The sequence below is a fragment of the Austrofundulus limnaeus genome, unplaced genomic scaffold (genome assembly GCF_001266775.1).
Source record: "Austrofundulus limnaeus strain Quisiro unplaced genomic scaffold, Austrofundulus_limnaeus-1.0 Scaffold1696, whole genome shotgun sequence".
Classification (NCBI taxonomy): Eukaryota; Metazoa; Chordata; class Actinopteri; order Cyprinodontiformes; family Rivulidae; genus Austrofundulus; species Austrofundulus limnaeus.
The window spans coordinates 2085-23608 of NW_013954098.1; the positions used below are offsets into that span (position 1 = coordinate 2085).

Sequence of the window (21524 nt, forward strand, 5' to 3'; positions counted from 1 at the left end):
TTCATTTACTCCGCAGGACTTATGAAACTAACTTCACACGAACAGTTATCGATCATTTACTAAGAAGGGTTTCTCAGTATTTCCATCAAATTACAGTGTGGTGGCTCAAAGACCACAAGACTCTCGATGCTTTGTTGGAAATGTACTTTAGTCCAACGCGTGCCTTCGTTGTTAAAACCTGTCAGTTTAGTCGGGTGTGTTCAGCGGGGTTATGTAAGGATTGTAACCTCGTTTTGCCTTTCCATTCTAGCAAAGATAAGGAGGCTGCTACAGACAAGTTGACTTTTCTGCTAGGGTTGGGCAATATTGGCAAAAAACGTAATCACGATTAATTGTGGTATTTAGCCGATAATGATTAATTTGACAATTAATCCCTTGGAGTCCCTGGACACCCTTATGTCCTGGTCACATGACCAATTTAGTGGGAAAGATTTGCTCTTCTTAAAAATCTGTTCCAAATTGTGTCAAAATTACAGACTTCACGCTATACTTCAAATTTTAAATTGTGTTGATAAATAAATTACAGAACTTTTTTTTAAATGTTCCTCATATTTGAAGCAGAGAGGAGTGGACTCTGTCTGGTGGCATTGATCGTATTAATCGTTAAGTGTCAAAAATATAATCGATTGTTTTTCTGACGATTAATTGCACACGATACGATCATGCCCAACCCTATTTTCCGCAGTGCTGCTCTTTTTCAGATTACGGTCCAACTAATGACAATTATTAGAGATATTGAAGAGGAATATGCACACAGATTTAAAACATAGTTTCGGTTAAATAAAACACCCTCATTTACTTTAAATGTTCAGTTTTACCACTTTAGACCAAATGAAACTAGCATTCTTCGATGCCTCACTTCATGTCAAGATTTTAAGCAAAGATCTTATGTGATCTGTTTGGATCTACCATGCCACACTTCAATTTCAAATCTGTTAAATTTGACTGAGTCACCTCATTGTCATAAGCCAATAGTTCTGATTGATTTCCAACAGAAAACCTGACAGAAATGGTTAATGAAGACAGAAACAGGTTTTACTCTTCGTGTTTGTTTCTGTTTTCCCAGCTCCGAGTCTTTGCCTTGGATCGCAGCCAGGATGCAGTTGATTTAACCCGGGAGAACGCCTTGAGGTAATTGTGTCAAGGAAACAAGTTGTAACTTTTGGAATCTTTGTGATTTACTCTGTTTATTCAAAGTCTTGTGTTTTTTTATTGTAAACCATGTTGTCTGACACAAGAGTTTCCTCAACAGGTTGGGGCTTCAGGACAGATTACAGATTTATCATCTCGATGTGATGAAACGTAAGTAGAAAAAAAATCCACACAATGTTCTGTATTTCTGACCTGCTGGTTTAAAAAAAAATGCACATCCATTTCCAGATGCAGAAGCTGTGTTAAGGCTCTGTGGGTCCGTTTCAGCTTTGGTCAGTAACCCTCCGTACCTGTTTTCAGAAGATATGATGTCACTGGAGCCAGAAATTTATAGGTGACTAACATATACCTTTTATTTGTGTTTAAGTATTTTAAAGAAGTACTCGATAGATTATTGTACCATTTATATTATTAAAGCTGATTTAGAACTGCAAAAAGACCTACAGTTATTACCATAGAATCTTATGGTTGTTTGCTAAAGCAAATAGTGACAGTGGCAGCTAGTTGTAGCATTTCCTGTTCAGCCCAACATTTATTTGTCACGTGTGGAGTTAAACAAGTACAGCACACGATGAAAAGGATCCTGAACTATTCGTATGTAAGGATAATATAATAAATTAAAAAAAGGGGAACATGGTAAAGAGTGAATCCAAAAAAACATCTAAATTTTTCAGTTAAAGCTCTTCCAGCAGGGAAATTGTAATATTTCTGCCAGAATTACCATGTCATTAAGAGCTGGCAGCAGTGTAAAGGTTTATAAAACAGGTTTCCGTGAGGCATTTAAAAGCATTAAATAGAGTTTACTTAATTTAAGGCCTTAAAATGGTATTGAAAAGCTTTAAATTTGATTGGCTGATTTCTGCAAAAGCCCTGGAGTTTGCAGGAAGTGATACAAAACTCTTGAAGCTGAGGTTGTTTCAAGTCGACAGCAATTCACTTTGGTCTCTTCGCACCACTTGAGCTAGCCGTTAACCCATCAGCCCGGGTCAAAACGAAATTCTTTTTCTCGAAAAATGAGAATTTAAATAGAAAACTACAAGCAATAAAGAAAATATGTTTATAACCTCGCTACATAACTCCACAAGATCTGAACTTTCTCTTTTAAACTCAACGGGAATCGGTCATCTTTACACTAAATCGACACGAGGAAAAAGGAAAAAAATCCATCTGTGAGTGCGAATGAAAAAGCAAACAAAATGTGTTGGTTTGTTTTTTCCACTCGCTGTTTTTCAATGATTAAAAAGGCTCCGTCCGACTGGATTTGTTGATCTGAAGTCAGCTGCAAACAGAGCTGCCAGAGGAGATCGTACAGCTCCTCTGAGGGGAAAAACAAAAAACAACAAAAAACAAAGCTTTTACTCAGGCTGTTTTTCATCCAGAGCATGCCATCAGTGGAATTTTACACTACACTTCTGTCACRCAGTCCTCATCTTACTGTATTACTCATTCAGAAGAGCAGCGGCAGAATCCTATGAATCAGGCAGTCGTTCTGGTACTAAAACCAGCATAAATATTCTTTATATGACAATGATGAAAACTAAATGACTTCTTATCTGGTTGTTTGTACAGCGATTCCACAGATTTTAAAGCTGCCAGGTGCATATCAGACCAACGCACCAAACAGTAACTAAACAGCTTTCTGAGAATCAACACTGACATGTTGAACTCTTTGATCTGAATTGTTGCTTTTGATTTTTTTTTTAGTTTATGTTGACTTATGCTTCTAAACTTCTGATGTGCAGGGGAAAAAAGATAAACATGATCAATTCACGGATGAACTTTATTCCTTCATAAATGATTAAATCATGAATTGTTATCCATAAATTAAGACAATAAGGCCTTAAATCACATACATAATAAAACTTAAATTACAAGTAGCTTGACCAACCAGAAATAAAAATTTCACTTTTGCCGGAATTGAATTTGCAGTTTCAGCCACTCTAAAGTTATATTTTGTATAAATCCAACCAGATATTATATTTTTGTAAATTTAGAGGGGAAAATAGCATGTACAGTAGATTAAATGTCAGCAAGTGAAATTCTAACTTATAATAAAAATAGTTGTTTGTTTCAGACAAACTGTCCTACCATTTCGGACGCTCCCGCTTCAGCACGTTTTCAAACAATGCTTTAGGGGAGGGGGTGCTCTGTGGGGCGGGAGCTCGGGTATAGACTGAGCTTCAGGGAGGAGCTTTGTGTAAATAGGCGGGGCTTTGTAGCAGGAAGCGTTTAGGCAGTTCCACATGGCTGCCGCAGGAGATTCAAGGATTTATCAAACATGCGTGAAGGAATGAGGGAATAGCATGATATAAAGCTCACAATAGTTGATTTTGCATATCCGCCCCCTTTAATGCTGAATAGAAATTTTCTAATAAAATTATCTATATTTTTCAGGTTTTGCAGGGAAAGCCATGATTCACCATAAAGCTGCACAGTATTAATAATGAATGTTTGAAATTTTGAGTTTAAATAAATCGATCTTTTATAAATATGTCTAAATGCAAAGTGTACCTCTTAGTTTATTATTTTTTTAATTGAAATCTGAAATTTTGGGAATGCACTGTACCTGTATTGTTTTATTTCTATTGTCTTCCAGGTATGAAGATCCTGCTGCTTTAGACGGAGGTGAAGATGGCCTAAATGTGATCAAACAGATTTTAACTCTGGCTCCACTCATCCTGTCAAATCACAGGTAAGACACCACAGTTTTGTCTGTCAACACGCACACACCTGGGATTAATTCTTAACGGCTGTGGCGATTTGTCACAGGAGCTGCTAGCTTAAAAAAAACACACACACACCAGTATCGTGTTGCGTTTTTAACGAGTTAAGCTTTTCTGGGAGTCTTCCTGTGAATTACATTTCCAGGCACCTCAAGGTCACTTCTGATAATCCTGTCTTTTTTTTTTGTTAATTAAATTTTAATTCCCTTTGTGTCATTCCTCCCCCTCGGATAAACAGCCGTGTTTACTTGGAGGTGGACCCCAGGCACCCCCCGCTCGTTCGACAGTGGGTGGAGGAGAACGTGGAAGAGCTGCAGTACTTGGAAACGCGACACGACGTCAGCGGCAGGTTTGTTTAGAAATACGCTGTTACAGTTTTTTGATTCAGATTGTAGATTTTTTTTCTTCTTAGCTTTTGTTGTTGTTTCTTAGGCCACGGTTCTGCATCCTGCAGAAAGAGGAGTCAAACGGGGACTGCAAACTGGATCAGGATTGAGAAACTGAGATCCTATTACACTGGCTTTAGCTCAGGTTGCCTCTGCTCCCCCTGCCCCCATCGAGCAGGCTCCAATATGAGCTCCCATAAAAAAAAAACATCTACAATTTGCACAATCCCAGATAGTTCTCGCATCACGGTCGCACTTTTCACCTGGTAGCGGATGCGATCGCGCCCCGTTTCACGATAAAAAATGCGTGCACGACAGCACAAAAGCAGACACAGACCTGTAGGTAATTACCAAAGCTTTTCTTAGAACGCTCCCTCTCAGAATCACCCTCACTCCTCCCAGGAAGCATTCAGTGGTTCTGTGAATCCKCTGATGAATGGGTCCTCCCCTCCGCTTGTCCACCCCGCTGACTCAGATGCAGTCCATATGCATTGTTGAGCAAAACACACACACACTTCCTCACACAATCTGCTTTTCTCTCAAAACTAAAAGCTCAAAGGCCACGAGTCTTTGTGTCTCAAAGGTGATTAGTGGTGAAAATGTTTTGCAATAAGTGTCACAAGAGCAGCCGGCATGTGATTGTTAACAACGGTTATTTCCCCACAAATAGGGAAGCAAAGATATGAACAACGGGCCACTTCTTTTCTCAAATTGTGTATTTTATTAGAAATATTTACACATGTAAAAAGTACAAAATGCTCTTCTGAGGGGAAAAAAATAATAATAAATTGACATAAAATATGTCTCAATGAAATCTGTGTATTTCTTAGAAACAATATGAAAATGCAGAAGTTGTGATGTTCCACGTCTGTCTTTAAAGTAATTACAGTCACAGTACTGGGTTTCTTTTTCTGGGCTCTTTTTGTTTTTGCACCCAGTCTTTGACACGTCAGTCTGAACTTGAATTTGCACATTTCTTTCTTTTCTTTTTTTTTTTTTTGTCAGAAACATTTTTTCTGGACTGGCCTCTACAGGCACAAATGACCTGTTCAAGAGTTTTTCTTCCCTTAAATAAGCCGAGATTCAGCCAAGCGGGGTCAAGTCGACCGACTTTCCTCCACCCCCCACTCCTCCTCCTCTCATACCTTGAAGGGATATTCCTTTAAAAAACGCTGCATGGGTCGTGGGATCGGCAGCTCGTCGGGGCAGTCGGTGTGTCGATTGATGACGAGGCGCGTGAGGTGCTGTAACGAGGGCAGGCTCCAGGATATGTACGCAGGTCGCTTCAGTTTTAGCACCACGGGCATGTCCTGGACTGCGTGCTCCGAGGACTTCCACGTGTCGTCCTCCTCCTCCTCCTGCTGCTGCTGCTGCTGCTGCTGCTTGTCCTTCTTTACTCTCTGCTCCTCCGCTCTCCTCTCGGCGCCCATGTAGTGCTGCACCAGGCTGGGCACGTCTGGGAAGGATGAGAGGCTGGAGCGGGCCGGGGAGCTAGCGTCCAGCAGGAAGCGGGTGTCGCTGTACTGGATCCGTATACTGGTGGGGCCGCGTGCAGTCCTGACCGTCAGGGTCAGCATGTACATGGGGTGGCTGCTGTCCCGTACTAAAAAGGTCCCCTCCGATGCTCCTTGGAGGGCGGCATGAGCCTGCGCCGCTGTTAGAGCTCCCCARTACCATCCTGCACACACATCCCTCAGTATTAGTCTTTGTGGACGGTCTTAAAGGTTATTTATTACAACACAGCTGAYTTGAGTGCGAAAGAATATTGTTGAAAAGCAGAATTCCACTACAAACGCACATTTAACAGACCGAGCTGTTCCAACCCACGCTGAAATACGCAGGAATTAACCAACGAGAAAAAGCTTGACAAACAGGTGAAAACGTTTTTTTTTCTTTTCTTTTTTTTCTGTACCTGAATTTTCAAGATAGCACAGGTTTAGCCGAATGGCTGTCAGCTCCTTTATGGGGTCCCAGACGTGAGATGTGCTTTGAAGGCAGGAGGTCGGGGGTACGGTTCCCTCCCTCATACCCCGAAGGCCCTCAGTGGTCAGAGTCCTGGGACTGGAAATGAGAGGAAAGGTTGAGTTAATCCAGCATAAACATAAACACGTCATTAAATACAACTGGGTTTGTTTAAAATGTGTGACTAGTCACTGATATTTGTGTTTTCTTTTTTATTTACAATTCTCTCCAAGAATGCTTAAGAACTCTGCATTGATTCTTCACTATTTTAGTTTTGCTTTTTGTGCTTTTATTTGTTTTTACTTCCAGGACAGCATTTCTATACAAAGCTTCACTTAATTCACACATAAATTTATCATTATTATTATCATCATCRTAGTGCGTACATTTAAGGTGGATTTGTTTTCTGATGAGGCCAAACTATGACAGAAATGTAAAAATGAGATGAAGGAAACAAAGAAAAGTCGACTACTCACCYGCGCTCACAAAGAATCATACTAATAAATCCTCCGAAAGGGAAAAGTCCTTTTAGATAATCTCTTCAGATATTAACCAAATCATAAAGAGAAGCTCAAAAACAGCCGCTTTTATAATATTGTTATTATTAAAAAGAGCTTGTTTGAAAATGTGGACTGAAAACGCGACACAAATGTCTCGTTCGACGACAGGAAATGCTCCTGTCACAGACATCAACAGCGCCTCGGTCCTGGGTGTAAAACCGCGCAGCTGGTTAAAAACATAAAACTAATAAACTAAAAATGTAAAAGGTTCAGTTTTGTACAGCAGCGCTTCGGAGTGTGTTGTCGCCAGAGTGGGGTCCAGACGTATGAAGGACGGAGGCTAAAGGCTTGGCTTTTAAAATTTACCGTTTCCTAGAAGTCGATTCTCAGAACTCCCCGCTGCACCGGCTCTGGCTCTGACGTCACACTCTGCGCGCGGCTGCCGCTCTGGCTCCTACCGCCTCTCTGCCGTCTTCTCTGAAACACATCCGGGGACGTTATCTCTGCTTTGTGCCTCTCCCCTCTCCTGGTTCTACCGCGTGTCTTTTCGAAGGCTTCGCTGAAAAGGAGGAAAAAAAAAAAAAAAACCGACGCGCGCACGCTCTCGCGCTCCCAGGAACTGTCCGCGCGCGGCAGCTTCTGCCTACTGGCTTTCCAGGAATAATTGCAGGGATTGACTCCGCCCCGCCGGGCGGCCCTGACAGAGCCCTCATTCTGGGAAATTCGCCGCCTCGGCATTAAAGATAATAGGAATGCACACTGGCTGTTTCCAGTAATATAGATTTCCCTCGATCCTGTTTGGAAAAATAGGCTGCAGCTTTTCGTGGAGGTTCAGAGCTTTTATACTAAAGAAAACAAGTTGTTTTTGTAACAGTGTATAGGCTGAACAGGCAACACCCCCCCCCTTTTTTTTTTTCTTTTTCATTTTCGCCATCTAGGAAAGTTCAGACTACTTAAAGTGGCATTTCTTATCTTCTCACATTTCTGTTTGGGATTTTTTTTTACACTTTGGCTTTTTCTTAACTCCTGCCTCCACAGTAGGTATATTTACTATCATTACGCAAAAATAATTATTTAATAATCGTAGAAGGCTTCTTCACTGTATTTTTAGGGACATCCCACTCGGAGTCAAAGTTTTCAAAATACACCCCCATCTATATAATCTGAAACATTTCTCGTTATGTTAGTGTTTTGATGACACACCACTGCACACTTGGTCACAACTGTAGCCAGGTTTTTTACCAAAGAGGGRAAAAAAAGTGCTGCTGCTCTGAAAGAGAGGGAGATCTTAACCTTTTCCCAGGAATCCTGGAATGAGCCTGTTTTCTAAGAAGTCTTGTGGACTTTATCTGTCTCTGCTGGATGTCGCTGAACAAACATGCTTTTCTGGCTCAGACAAAGAAAAGAAAACACACAGCATTTTATAAATTGTGTTTTCGTTTAAAAAAAAAAACTTGAAGTGGCTCATTTAAGCTGATAAGATGAAACTGAATGAGTTTTTCTTTGTTTTGTTTTTTTTAACCGAGTGTATTTCTGAGTGTGTACTCCAACAAATAATTGCACTCATAAGGACAATCCCACAAAGCCATAAACATGAGATAAAAGAAGCGCTCATGATTTAGGCCCGAGTGTTTTTCCATTATGCTCTTTGCGTGTGGAAAAATTTTATGAATTCAATGAGTTTCCATGTCAATAACAATGCAAATCACCACATCTTTTTCCTCAAAGATGTTCATTTTGCAATCCACTTCCTTAAATGGCAGCACTTGCAGTATTTTTTTTATTTTTATTTTATTATTTTAGTCTCAGGGTCAATAAAATGACGTCAAAACATTTAGTGAGCAGCAGGTACTAGTTAATGACTAATCATTTCTACTCCGTTTTTAACCAGGGGAATAAAGATGTGGCTTGTTTCTTATCTAAATGCAAAAAGTGTTCAACGTTTCACCTTACAAGTTTGTTTCATTACAAAATGAATGCACAAAGCTGCAGGTTCTTATTTATTATTTAAAGATGAGAAAAGTTCCCACTCTGTATAACCTGACACATTCAGTTTGGTTTATTATTAATCATGATTAGTTGTAAAGAACTAAAGGGTGTTTTTTCTTGCTCCAGAGGATGCAGCCATTTGTGCTTTTTTAAAAATCTTAAGATTTAAAGTGTTTTGCATTTGTCATGTTTCGTTACAGAAATACAAATAAAATCTCCCAACATAGTCACTATATGAACCATCAGGTTTTTGCTGTAATGCACCCTTGTTTTTTTTACTATCCTAATAAACATATAATTATAAGGTTTATTAAAAACATCAAACACACAGCTATTTCGGAGCAAAACAGCCTCCTAAGTGAAATATTCTTGTAAATGTTTCATTATTTTCAAAAGCTGAGTTCTCGCAACATGCACAAATGTTTTCTCTTCAAATGCTTCATTGTTAGTTTCCACTCCATCCTTTATTTTCTTCTTTTTGTTGACAGTCTGTCCGCAAACCAGCACAAGGCCGCGTGCTTGCTTATAATTTGAATCTATCAAACGTTTCCTGTGTAATCACTCCGCATACCCAGAATTTTCTGAGAAATGGGCGCAGTTAGAAAAAAAAAAGGGCGAGTGACTGTTGTCCTCCCTCTGTGTCGAGGAAAAAAACATTTCAAGGGTATTCTGAGAAAAAGATGTCAGTGCCTGGAAGGTGTAAGACAAATTCATCCTTTGTAAGTTTGAAGAAAAGAGAAAACTTGTTCTGCCACAGAGTTGACTGCTTCAGTTAATTGGCGTGGTTGTGTGTGTGTCTGTTTGTTTAAAATGAATACTCGTGTGGAAAATAAAATGGTGAGACTGATGAAATCTCACGTGTGAAACATTTGCTGTGAGAAACAAGTGCTGTGGGTTCAGTTCATTCAGATTCAGATGTAAAGATGAGCAGCAGCTCGTCTGGCCCGGATCATTGAACGTGATGTTGACCTAAAGTGCAGAAATCAGAACATGTGAACGACTGTGATGAGACAAAACAAAGATATTTTGGGTTCAAACTGTCTGCAATGAAATAAATGTCAAAGTAGATACAAGATTCACTGTTGTTTCATAACCTTGTTTTTAATGCTGAGTCATTGTTTAGATTATAAATTTTCTTTTTTTTCTGTCTCTCTCTTAAAAAAAGGCAAAAACATACTTTTTTCTGGCTTTTCATAAATCTGTTACTGCATGTAGAAACAACAAATTAAATAGTTCCCTTTGTTAAAATGTGATCTTGTTTAAAGTAATGCCAGAAACAAGTATTATTAAAATGCAGCTGCGGTTTAGCTCGAAAGGAAACTTGTGTTTGGTAGATTATTTCTTGGTTGTAATGATGCTTCTTCATTGGAAAGCCTGTTAATTTCCTTATTAAATGGTGTGACATTTGTAAGGAACATGTGAGGAGCTGAGTATGTGGKTTGTGCACATGAAAAATTAATTAAATCTTAGCTAAACAGCTTATTGTGCTGTTTCTATTGACATTTGTTTTAAGCTTCCCTCCATGTGCTGCCAATCAGGTGCCTGGTATAAATACGATTTATTGCCAAGAAGCATTGTTACARCAAAGGAAAAATCTATCAAACACTTAATTTCCTTATTTATTAATGCTAAGTTAATATGTATGTATGAGTTTGCCACATGTTTCTGTTTATTAGCAGAATAAGTCATGAAGCAGTGGCTGCATCTTATTGAAACTCTCATTAGATGGACATCCACAAGTGGACCAAACTCATTAAAGATACTTCAGCAACACAACTTTAACAAACACAAAACAAAAACCCACTGAGCTAAAATTCGGTGTGGTTTAGCTGAAGGATTGACACAATGGATGCATCAAACCTTTTGTTTTACTGCTGTTCTGTGTGAACAAACGCAGAATATGACTTCACATATTGTCCAAACAAGACCTTCCTCGAAAGCGTTACATTTTTGAGAAACCTGTTTATGGTTCTGAGTTCATGATTGCTCTGCGTTAAAGCTGAATGAGCTAAAGTTACTCACGCACCCTCATACCATGGCAAATACACAGCTTTTCAACTGTTTCCTGATTGTTAAAAGAAAAAAAGACCAGATGGTCCCCCTTTTCCTCTTCAGCTGGGAGGATTCGGTTCGCGTTTTCCAAGAAAACTTTTACATTTTGCTTCCACAGACCGCAGGGCAGTTTTCCATAATGGTGTTCAGTGTTTCTGAGCCAACGAAGTGCTTCATTTTACAGATCCGTGTCTGTTCTGAATGCAGTTGACGTGTGAGGGAAGATTGCCACTCCAGCAGTGTTCCACAGATTTTCTGCTTTCAACGGTTTTAATGCACCACAGATGATAAAAGGCAGAAAATCTGAGCCTTTGCCTGTCTTCACTTCAAAGAACATCATTTTCTTTTATTGTGTTAAAGCCTCTTTTGTTTGTTATCCACGTGTTCTGCACCAAATTGAATAAAGGTGCTWGTTTAAAAAGAAAAAAAAGAAACTCCAACATTTATTTCATTGCTTTTCTTTTAAGAACTATACAATTCAAGGATTTAAACATTTTACAATGTGCCGAAACTTCGAAACTAGGTTGTATTATTTAAAGTGTGACTTCACAGAGCTGCTAACATGACTTATTATCCTCCACCCAGAGAAGATAAATCTAATTCCAATCTAATTCTTTTCAGCCAGCTGGAATCAAATAAATCTTCACAGAAATGGCAGCAATTCCATTCAGTAACACAATCAAGACTATAAATTATTAATGTGGAAAACACCTAAAACTTCAGTTTGTAAGCTGGGATTACAGGTTGAAATGTTTGTTTAATGGGAAGGCAAGTGGATGACAGAAGAGAGTGTGAATGTAAGAAAAGTTTACAGCTTCTGTTTGATCAAACTGCTTAAAAAACTAACTCAACAGATTCAAGATTTCTGCCTTAAAAGGAAAGCTCAAAATGCACTGTAGTCAGGCGATGAACAATGAATATCTTACCTGCTGTAGATATCTCTTTGAACAACCTCATTGAAAAAAATAAATAAATAAATTACAAGTTTATTTTGACCAAATTGACAACTATAACCACTAATCCAAGACCAGATTTAAAGAAAGCTGTTTTGACATTTTATTTTTCTGTGGATAACTCATTACAAAACTGAAGATATAAAAGTTAACAATAGAGCTGAACTGATCACGAGCCAGTACTGGTTTCATTCTTTTGCAAACTGCAGGTTGTAAATTCTGAAAAACACCGATTAACAAAATAATCTCTTCTAAACGTCTCTATTTTTAGTTCCTTCAAAATATCTGTAACACAGTAACCCAGACTGACCAGAGAGCCTGATTAAAGATTATTTATCAGCACAAATCAATCCAAAAATAAAACTGGCACCACGAGTGCTTCGGTGCGCACACAGCAGAGGGTCGGCGTCGGTCGGGAAAGGAAAGGCCAGGAAGGTGCAGACATGGCTGGAGWTGAATCCGTCGGCTCCTAGCTGTCCTGAACGGCCTCTCCCGCTCCTTTAATGAGACGCTTGTGTCCTCTTTTGCCTGCAGGACCGCGGGGTTTGGCGAAGGCCTGCTTGTGGGCGTATTGCTTGGGATGGACCTCTTCATACAGAAACTCCTCTGTCAGTTCGTCGCCGTTTTCGATCTCCAGCTGCGCGTCGACGCAGAAGCAAAATAAAAGMGATCAGTCAAAATGCAGGTGGACAAGATGCGTCTGCGTGAAGCATTCATTAAAAGTGAAGAACTTTGACACTATTAATCATTCAGTTGCATAGTTTCTTCACGAGCTGTAATTAGAATTTAGTAATGTAAATGCCACCTTTTCATTTTAATTATAGTTGCAGTTTCAGTGAGTATTATAGGTGAAAGTACACAGATTTCAGTGTTCTCAGTAACAACCACGAATGAAGCCACGCTTCCTAATGCTCAGTCCCATTGGCACATCTGTTACCTTTTTAGCTACTTCCAAATGATAATCTTTCTCCACGTCCTCCAGTAGTCGGCTCTTGCAGCTGGAGTACAGCATCCTCTCCTTGATGCTGCAGCTGTATCCTGGCATGGAGTAGATAAACACTGTGGGAAGAAGAAAAAAAAAGCATCAGATTGGAATCGTATTTCATTAAAAGTCAAAATATCAGCAGTCTGTGCGTAGTCCTTCAGTGCAGCCTAGTCGGTGACAAACTCCAAATGTGTTGCGCTATATTTGCTTAGATTCCCGAGCCAAAACAAAGGGGAGCTAATTAAATGTAATTTCTGTCTGAAAACAAATCAGTTGCACCGTGGATGCAAATAAAAGCAGAACACGAGTACTTGCAAATGATTTAAATCTTTAATTTACATATCAAATGTGGATTCTGAGATACTTATTTTGAATTTAATATCGACGCCTTCCTAAAATGTTCATTATAATAGTCATAAAAAGTCTGTTTTTTTTTAAGTTTGTCAGGAATCTCCAAACATGTCATACAGTACATTTTTGGTCAAGCTTTTTGTTTCCTGAAAAAAATATTTAAAAAAATGACTTAGGCCATTATTTTTTATTTCTCGATCTGTATATAAGAGAATATTGCTAATGATTGTTGCCTTTTAAATATGTTTTGAAACAGKAAAACAATTTGAGTTGATTTGAGGAAAAGGTCAGTTTTAACAAAAGGGGGGTGGGAGAAAAACCTGTAGTTTTGCATCAAAACTCAATGTAATAATGGTGAAAAGGTCATTTTCATTACCTAGTACAATACAGTTTAAAACTTAAGAAATGAGAAAATTAGGCCAAAATAAAATACAAAGACTTAATGACTAAAAACAGACAGAAGCCCTGGACTATACTGAATACAGCAACTTACATCACAAAGGTGAAAGCAACGTTAAAACTTACAAAATGTGAAGATATTGCAATAACAGAATGACTTTTTCAGAAGTACTTTGCATTTGTTAATCAAGCAAATCATCGTCATCTACTGAAACATTTAGGAGCATTATCAAAGAACTCAAATAGCACGTCATATTTTATGTGTCATCGCTGTTTTCAGTGCAACTGATCTGCACTTCCTTTAACTTTTGTTGTTTTTCTTTTTTTTTACATTTACAAGTATGTGGAAACACTTGTTCCAGTCTGAGATCAGCTGTTTGTGGTCCTGGACTACAGGTGTGTATGTGTTTGTTTCTGGTGACATTTGGGGGAAGTTTTAAGACAAAAAACCTACTTTGGGGACAACTGGTGCATTTGGGGACAAAAGTCGAGTCTCCATTTGGTTTAAATGCCATTGGTGGGTTGGGGGTTGGGTTTAGGACCAAGGTGTGAATTGAGTTTAGTTTAGTTTTAGGGTCAGGTGAGGTTAGCCTTAGGGTTTGTGGTCAGGGTTAGGCTGTAGGAATGTAATGGAAGTCAATGGAATGTCCCCAAATGGATAGCTGTCCAAACGTGTGTGTGTGTGTGTGTGTGTGTGCATGCGTGCGTGCGTGTGTGTGTGTGTAACTGGTTCAGATAAACACAGGATCATGGCGGTTTAAGGATTCTGCATCGTACCAACAGATTCCAGGTAGTCCCCTTCATGGGAGTGCTTGTAAAGGAAGAAGTGGTATCTGGGAGTGTCTTTGGGAACCCTTCGGGGCAGATCTCGAGTTTCTGTTGGGTTTGAGTGGACCAGCTCGATGGTTTCCTTTTCTACATCCAGCCGCTAAAGCACAACAATAAATGCAGAGAAGTCTTCAAGCTGCTCTGTATTAGTTTTTGTTCAAATAAAAGCTTCACATCTCTGTCGTGTTTTGGAGACACTCTGGATTTACTCCTGGCTCACCAGTTGAATGTAATTGACGCGTTTTTGGGCCATTAGCTGCAGAGTTCTTTTGGCTGCTTCCTGCAGCGGGAAAGCGAGGCCCTGCAGTGTCTGGTGCTTGTTCTCCACGCTGATCTCTGTCTTCACCTGCAGGGGACAGCAAACAGACACCTTTCATTGTCAACTCTCAATCTCCCTCTAATCCATGATGACTCCACGCAGTCATCCTTAAACATACCTGTTTCACTCGGCCCTGAAAAGACAAAAGCAAGAGCAAAGTTACCTTATGTGTTCTGAGATGTAGAAATGGTGGTTTAAAAAAAAAAGAGGAAGCAGCTCGTGCACGGGGCTATGTGCAACGCTGACCTCTCACCTCTGTGATTTTGATCCGCTGCAGCTCCTGCTCGGCTAACGTGAGCGGGGCCGGGCCTGAGCAGGACGACACATGATGCTGGAAGCCCTGCAAGCAGATGTCCTCCTGCAAGAAAAACAAAGAGTTTTAAAAACAAAAACGCGTCGCCTTGGCAGTTCAGACACTTTTTGTCAGGTACGCGGGGGAAACTTTTGACCTCTGTGGTGCCGAACATCTCGTACTTCACGTGGCCGCCACCAAATTCCTTCTTCACCGTGGCACGCGTGGCAGCGTACAACATCTTTTGTTTCACCTGCAGACATGACAGATGAGATGAAGTTTTGAATTGAAACTTATCTACAATTTAAGTTATTAAAAAACATGGTTATATATAAACACATCGTTCCAATTGGTTAGAAAAAGAAATGGTATAGATTTAGATCCTCAGACGTGCGTTATCTTGATGAAAATGTGCRAATGTGGTTGTCTTGATTTCATTATGAAGAAAAATCTGGAGCACAAGGTTTTTTTTTAACTTTGGAGAGAACTTTCTCCTCTTTCTTACAGAATCTGAATTCTTTAAAAGCTACATGAGCAGCATGTTCTCATTGTTTTGGGACAGGGCTCTCATAGCTTTGACAAAAAAAAATTGGCATAAAAATGAATGCTGACATTCATAACAACAGTGGAAAAACATTTTTCCTGTCCAATTACATGCAACTAAAATGACATTTGTATAATTATACTAATATTACAATACAAAACACACTGATCACATTGTGCTAGTGGTTGTTTTTAGCCTGTGAGCTTATTTGTTTGAGCTCCTGAGTAATCTTTCTCTGAAATTCATCTGAAATTTTTACATTTTTAACCCGATTTTGGCAAAGTGCTGAGAGGGAAAACAGACATCCCAGGAGTTTTTAAAACAAGGTGCTCTAAAAAAATATTGCTGTAATTTATGATTTGAAGAAAATACCCACCTTTGAATAAAATACAATAAAAGCTGAAACAAATGGAACTCACTACCAGGTGAAATTAGACAGTTAGCAACCTACAGGTGTTTCACTAAGCATCTTAAAAAAATGGCTTGTTGATTCTTATATCTGCCAACACTAAAGATAAGCTGTATTTAATGTGGTGTATTGTGTTTTTTATGTTTAATTTAATGTCCTGCTCTTATTTATTGTGTGTTTGCTGTATTTTATTCCTGTATTATGCTGCTTTTTAACATCATGGCCAGGGGACTACAGATGAAAAATAGCCATTTGGCTAATTCTGGCTTTTTTAACTTATGAATTGTCATATGATTTATTAAATTGCACTGTCCCCTTTTAAATAAAAATAATAAATAAAAATAAAGTCTGCCTTTATTGATAAGACAAAAAAAAATCTCCAATAAGTCACAATTAAATATCCAACAGATAAGCTGGGCTAATTGTTTTATTCTCTAACTAGCTTTAATACTTTCAACTTATGGAAGTAATGTTTTATGTTGAAAGTGTCTCTTGTGCTGAAATGAACATTTTTAATAGATTCATTTCATAATAAAACAATGTATTTATTCAAATGTAAGTAAAGGTTGCAGACACCTGTGTTTTTTTAAGACATGCAGGAAGGAGCTCATCAGTTTGTCTCACTCGTTTCCATCTAATTCTTCCTGGATTATTTGGACCAGGTGTATTCAGCTCTGATGCTGTGCTGGGCTCACATTAGTTGGCTAGTGTTGGGAAAACATGACTTTAAGCTCTATTTTTATTGCAGACAGCTTCAACATMTTTTATGTTACAAGGATGACTCCCTAAATAGTTTGACAGCAACCTGGGAAATACCCTGCACCAGAAAGACCACACTATTTATGAAAAAGGCTCGTTTTAAAGCAGACATTTTGATTAAAAAAGACAATACAGACATAGTATTTGTTGCTGACTGAATAGAGGAAACGTGAGTCTTACTGGAGACTGGTCAGGAGACCACGAGATGAAAACCCACTCGTAACCCAGTGCATTCTGGGAGTCCAGACGGTACAGGACGTAGCAGGGCTCCTGGTCGTCCAGTAGAGGAAGCAGGAAGTGATCATAGTCCTGGTCCCAGTTGTGTTCTGGCTCAGTGTAGGCCCCCAGCACCAGCTGCTCTGAAAATCAGACCACCACTCATCACATACCAGAGCACCAAACAAGACGACAYATTGCATCATGTTCACCATTACAACACAATGTGTTTAACTAAAGATGTTTTTATTAGCCTTAAATCTCCTTCAGAATGGATTTACTTATACAAAAACACACACAGTGAAATGGAGAAATAAATCTAGGAAAAACAGTATACAATTTTATTYATTTAAAACAATAATTAGATTAGACATTTAATTTCATCATTAGTTCATAAATGAAGGCCTTTTCCTCAAGTTTGTYCAACCTGTAATAAAGTCACGCAGTCTGGACCAGAGTGTTGTGGAAAAAAGGAAAAGTGAAATCTAATATCACAGCTGAAAATACAGCTGGATTATTTCCTGACTGGGTTAAATCTCCCAGCGGAGCCTGAAAACTCGTATGAAAACACACATAAAACCTGCAGTCTGATGACCTCAGTGGGGTGCGGGGGGGGGGTCTTTTCTCCACTGTCTCTTGGGGCCGTGTTGCTATTCTGAGCCGCAACACATTCCAGGTCTGCACACACATACTTTCCATCAGCCATTCTCTGCTGTCTTTATAGGTTATATGAAACCAAATAATCACCCACTTGATAGGTTGTGCGTTGGGGGATACCCTGGATGTTGTAAACAGTTTTTTTTTATATAATTAAGGGTAAAAATCAGAGGGGACGGTGGTTGAATGTGAACCAAATGTCCAGTTTCTCCTTTGATATTAGAACAAATATGGAGTAATAACACCGACAAACTCCATAAYTAAACACGTGAAACTTATTTTAATATGTAGAGTTGCAATTCTAAAATAAGTCTAAGCATGAAGGCCAGATAATGCTTTTTATTCAAACACATYTGTGTTACTTTGATAAATGGGATGAAACAGAACAGTGATGGAAATTTAAATAACTTGCTTTGTTTCTTATTGTCAGTGACGACATTGTGTACTTGTACACATTTAAATGTCCTGTCATCAAAGCCAAGGTCAAGTGTATATGAGAAATACTAAATGAGGGAGTTCAAAGCATGTTCAGACATGCAGAACTCAGCATGACGAGCTAGAACCTGTCTGCTCTCTGCTCTGACATCAATCTGAGACCAAATATTTAACACGATAGCTAAAGCCCACCAAGATAGACCCCCAAATTGTCCCAGAATGCATCTGACGTGAGTCGTATTACAGCGTGCCGCTGGTCGGATACAAAAACAAGATRTAAACACTTCATGGATAATCGGCTACCTGGAAAATTATTGCTTCATGTKGGTTTTTTCCAGGTCGCTCAGGTGTCACAGAGTCCCTGCTCGGACACGTCGGACAGCTTAGTCTTGTTTTTTTTTTAAACACAAATTAGCCTAATTTGTGGTGTTTCTTTACTTGTTTTTTGGTCTTTAAACCTATTGGAACAACAGCTGAAAATCCCCTCTACATTCTGTTTTTTTTAAGAGGTGACATGTTAAACTGGAGGAAACTTTGGGCCTCTTGTTCTGTAGTTACACATATTCAGGCCTTGAACTATAAACTCCRCTCCATAGAAAAGAGTGAGAATATAGTGAGAAAAGTAGCATTTATTCACATTTTATTCCTACATAAAATAACCAAAATGTTTGTTTTAATTTACTGGGACTGCTTGACCCACTGGCAATAAGGCTGCTACATTTTAAGTAACAAAGTTAAGTTTTAGGCCCGTTCAATGTAAAGAAACATGAGTTATGTACAAGTTTAAGCTTAGAAAAATCAGATGAACCAAGTGACTTTTAAGACATTTTTAGCTCTCCAGCACTGTGGTTTTGAACAGAAAGGTAGCCCCCTGAAGACCATCCTATCCTGGGTCACTCACCGTCCCGGATGCAGACTTTGATGAGGCGCGCTGCTCCACCTCTTGCCTTGGCCAGGAACTGCCTCAGCTCTGGTGTCACCGTCAGTGCGAGAAACATGGCAGGTCAGCGGTGTCCTTCTCCTGCCGGTGGTGGGGTGGGCAGAAGAGAAGCTCCAAAAATACAGTCCAATCCAGAAAATATAAAAAGTAAAAAAAAAAAAGAATAATAAAGAAAAAGAAAAGGCACAAAGGTAAAGTTGGTCCTTTAATTCAGGTGAAGATCCGAGTGTTCTGACTGCAAAGTTGGGAGGATTACTCAGGGTCCGGACTCCAAGTGTGTCTGTATGAACTGGGACATTGCTCAAGTTAAGTGGGACAGCGTCATGTGCAGAGATGGAACCTGATCTCCTTTCTCCCATATTTAGCTCTGACTGTCCAGGCTGGGAAAGTGGTCCACGAARAGCCTAACACAAAGCTGAACAAGACTCACAAGTCCTATAGTACCAMTAGTGCTATTCAGGTTTTAATAAATCAAAAAGTTAAGTCTTCGCTTTTAAATGTGGATTTAAAGAGGCAGCTGTCCTGTGATTTATTATTAACTGAATACGGGTGACAGGAAGCGTAATGTACAGAAAACTTTACACAATTTATTCAATCTCACCCACGTGAGACAACCCTTGATCAACAGATTGAGTAAGATGTTTTTAACAGTCATCAACACCTGACCATGCTGAGGACTTTTTTTACTTCAATCAGATGAGCAAATTTTCCACACAAGCATCTGGCTTTGAAGCCACTTCTGCCTTTTTTTTGGTTTTGACAAAGAACATCACACTTAAAACAAAAACTAACTGAATTTCTCAGCGTTTTCACCAATATCCTAAAAATAAGACATACTACAAAACATGAGTCATTTTAAATGTTGTKACAGCACTATTTTAAACTGGTCTTCTCAGCAGCTAATATGCCAAAATGAATTTAAGACCACTTTTTTCTTACTTTAAAAAAAAACCTTAAATGTTGATCGGCTCAGAAATAGTTTACGAAAGTAAATAGATAAAAAATAATGAAAGTTCAAACTCGTTTTTTTAACAAAGAAAAACATTTTAATGTTAAATACAAATAAAAAAAGAAAAAATATAAACAAGTGATCCATTCCCACAACCCAATATTTACAAAATAATTTTGGATTTTGCACACAGGTGGTGACGTCCACACACAGCTGACCCCTGCTGGTCTTCAACACAAACTGCAGCTTTACGTACACAAACTGCAGCTTTACGTTATCAGTCGTCGATGGTGGGGAGCCAGAACGCCTGAAAAATTTAATCATCAATTACCCGTTAGAAAAACTTGAATCTACATAAGTTAATAAAAAAAGAAACACAATATAGAGCGACTATTCCTTTTGCATTCTTCCAAAATAAAAGCCAAAATTTGACTAAATTTTAACCATCTTTCTTTAGTGTTACATTTTCAATATAGCAAACATCTCAAGTGTATTTATTGGGTTGAATTCAGATTGAGTAAATAAATGTCTGACTGAAAACTAACATTTACATTTAAGCAGTTTAGAGTTGCTCACACTCACCATGTTGGAGCAGGCGCTGGCAAACGTCATGAATTTGGGGTTGAACTGTAGGCAGGTGATTGGGCCCGTGTGTTTCCCGTCTAACAACGCCACCTTCATGCCACTCTCTGCGTTCCACACGTGGATCTTTCCRTCCTCAGAACCTAAAAACAAACATGTGACACATGTTACAAAACACAACACGAAAACATTTTGAAGGTGTCAATTTTGTGCAAAACTTCTAATCGTTGCCAACTCATACTGAAAGGATCTATCARATTGTTACTCATTAAGTTAGTTTCTCTATAAAATCAAAAAAAGTATTTTCTGAAGCAATTTTTCAGTATTAATGAGGAAAAGAAGTGAGGTTGGCTCAATGTGTAAACAATTAATGCAGATCCAACTAAGGTGCAACAAAATAATTTCAAGAAAAGATAGACCTACTCTAATATTGATCTTGTTTTAATGAGCATTTACAATTAGAGCAAGACCAACACGAGCTTCTCTATGGCTGATGTTAATCGTAAGAAATCAACAACGTTTAAATCTTCTTTCAATCTCTTCCAACGTTTGATACAAAAACAACCTCTACCTGTCCTGATATCACTGTTGTTGTTTAAACGGTTAGCTGTGCACATGACCTGTGCTATATTGGGAGTGTGTGGGAGGGCAGAGGGGAAAAAAATATGATTTATCCCCCGTATCTTCCTCCCGACCATAAACACTGGATGAGACAAAGACATCCACAATGATGTAATCACAGATCTGTTCTCGTGTCTTGTTKAAGTATAAACCAGCCATAAATCTGTACAAGTATGGCTGATAGATTTTGTAAGAGTGACCAAAATCATTCGATTAAATGACYTCTATTTCTAACACAATATTTAGATGTTAATTTAAACTTACCAATCATCACAAACTGAGAGTCTGGAGTGAATGAAGCCTCCAATACCACACCTTTACTGTTGTTGTAGCCCTGTGGGTGAATAAACAGATGCTCATCAACAGTTCCTTAAAATGTAAGAAATCTCAAGTCTTAAGATGGTAATCCCATAATTGCTTCATTCAGAACTAAGAAACTTTTACAGGGTTTCCCCTACAAGTAATTGATTGTGGCGCTTCGCCACGGCAAAATAAAAGCCGCCACACCTTCAGAATAAAGT

At 38.9% G+C, this 21524-nt stretch overlaps 3 protein-coding genes and 1 long non-coding RNA gene across 5 annotated transcripts; 2 read left to right on the top strand and 2 right to left on the bottom strand.

Annotated features, from left to right (window-relative positions):
• Nucleotides 1–1066: 1066 nt before the first annotated feature.
• LOC106536129 (hemK methyltransferase family member 1) lies at nucleotides 1067–5208 on the top strand (the record flags this gene model as incomplete). Its single annotated transcript, XM_014033326.1, is given in 6 exon segments — nucleotides 1067–1131; nucleotides 1253–1302; nucleotides 1381–1486; nucleotides 3749–3844; nucleotides 4114–4224; nucleotides 4308–5208. Coding segments are annotated over 6 exon segments (492 nt in total), but the record flags the coding sequence as incomplete, so codon positions are not given.
• Nucleotides 4568–7176, bottom strand: LOC106536130 (cytokine-inducible SH2-containing protein). Of its 2 annotated transcripts, none has more exons than XM_014033327.1 (3): nucleotides 6700–7113; nucleotides 6174–6322; nucleotides 4568–5939 (listed from the first exon to the last, which is right to left on the bottom strand). In XM_014033327.1, exons 1-3 carry the CDS (start codon nucleotides 6717–6719, stop codon nucleotides 5401–5403), a joined length of 708 nt encoding a protein of 235 aa, XP_013888781.1. In that variant the 5' UTR covers nucleotides 6720–7113; the 3' UTR covers nucleotides 4568–5400. The 2 variants fall into 2 exon arrangements, with proteins under 2 accessions (XP_013888781.1, XP_013888782.1); XM_014033328.1 differs by having other exon boundaries at nucleotides 5248–5939; nucleotides 7090–7176.
• A 545-nt stretch (nucleotides 7177–7721) lies between these two features.
• Nucleotides 7722–11525, top strand: LOC106536132 (uncharacterized). Its single transcript, XR_001312520.1, has 2 exons — nucleotides 7722–7760; nucleotides 10949–11525. It is a non-coding gene; the product is annotated as an uncharacterized LOC106536132 (long non-coding RNA).
• Nucleotides 11502–21337, bottom strand: LOC106536131 (twinfilin-2; the record flags this gene model as incomplete). Its single annotated transcript, XM_014033330.1, is given in 10 exon segments — nucleotides 11502–12354; nucleotides 12655–12776; nucleotides 14230–14380; nucleotides 14501–14626; nucleotides 14718–14732; nucleotides 14853–14957; nucleotides 15049–15144; nucleotides 16784–16957; nucleotides 20383–20525; nucleotides 21268–21337. Coding segments are annotated over 10 exon segments (1170 nt in total), but the record flags the coding sequence as incomplete, so codon positions are not given.
• Between the last annotated feature and the right edge of the window lie 187 nt (nucleotides 21338–21524).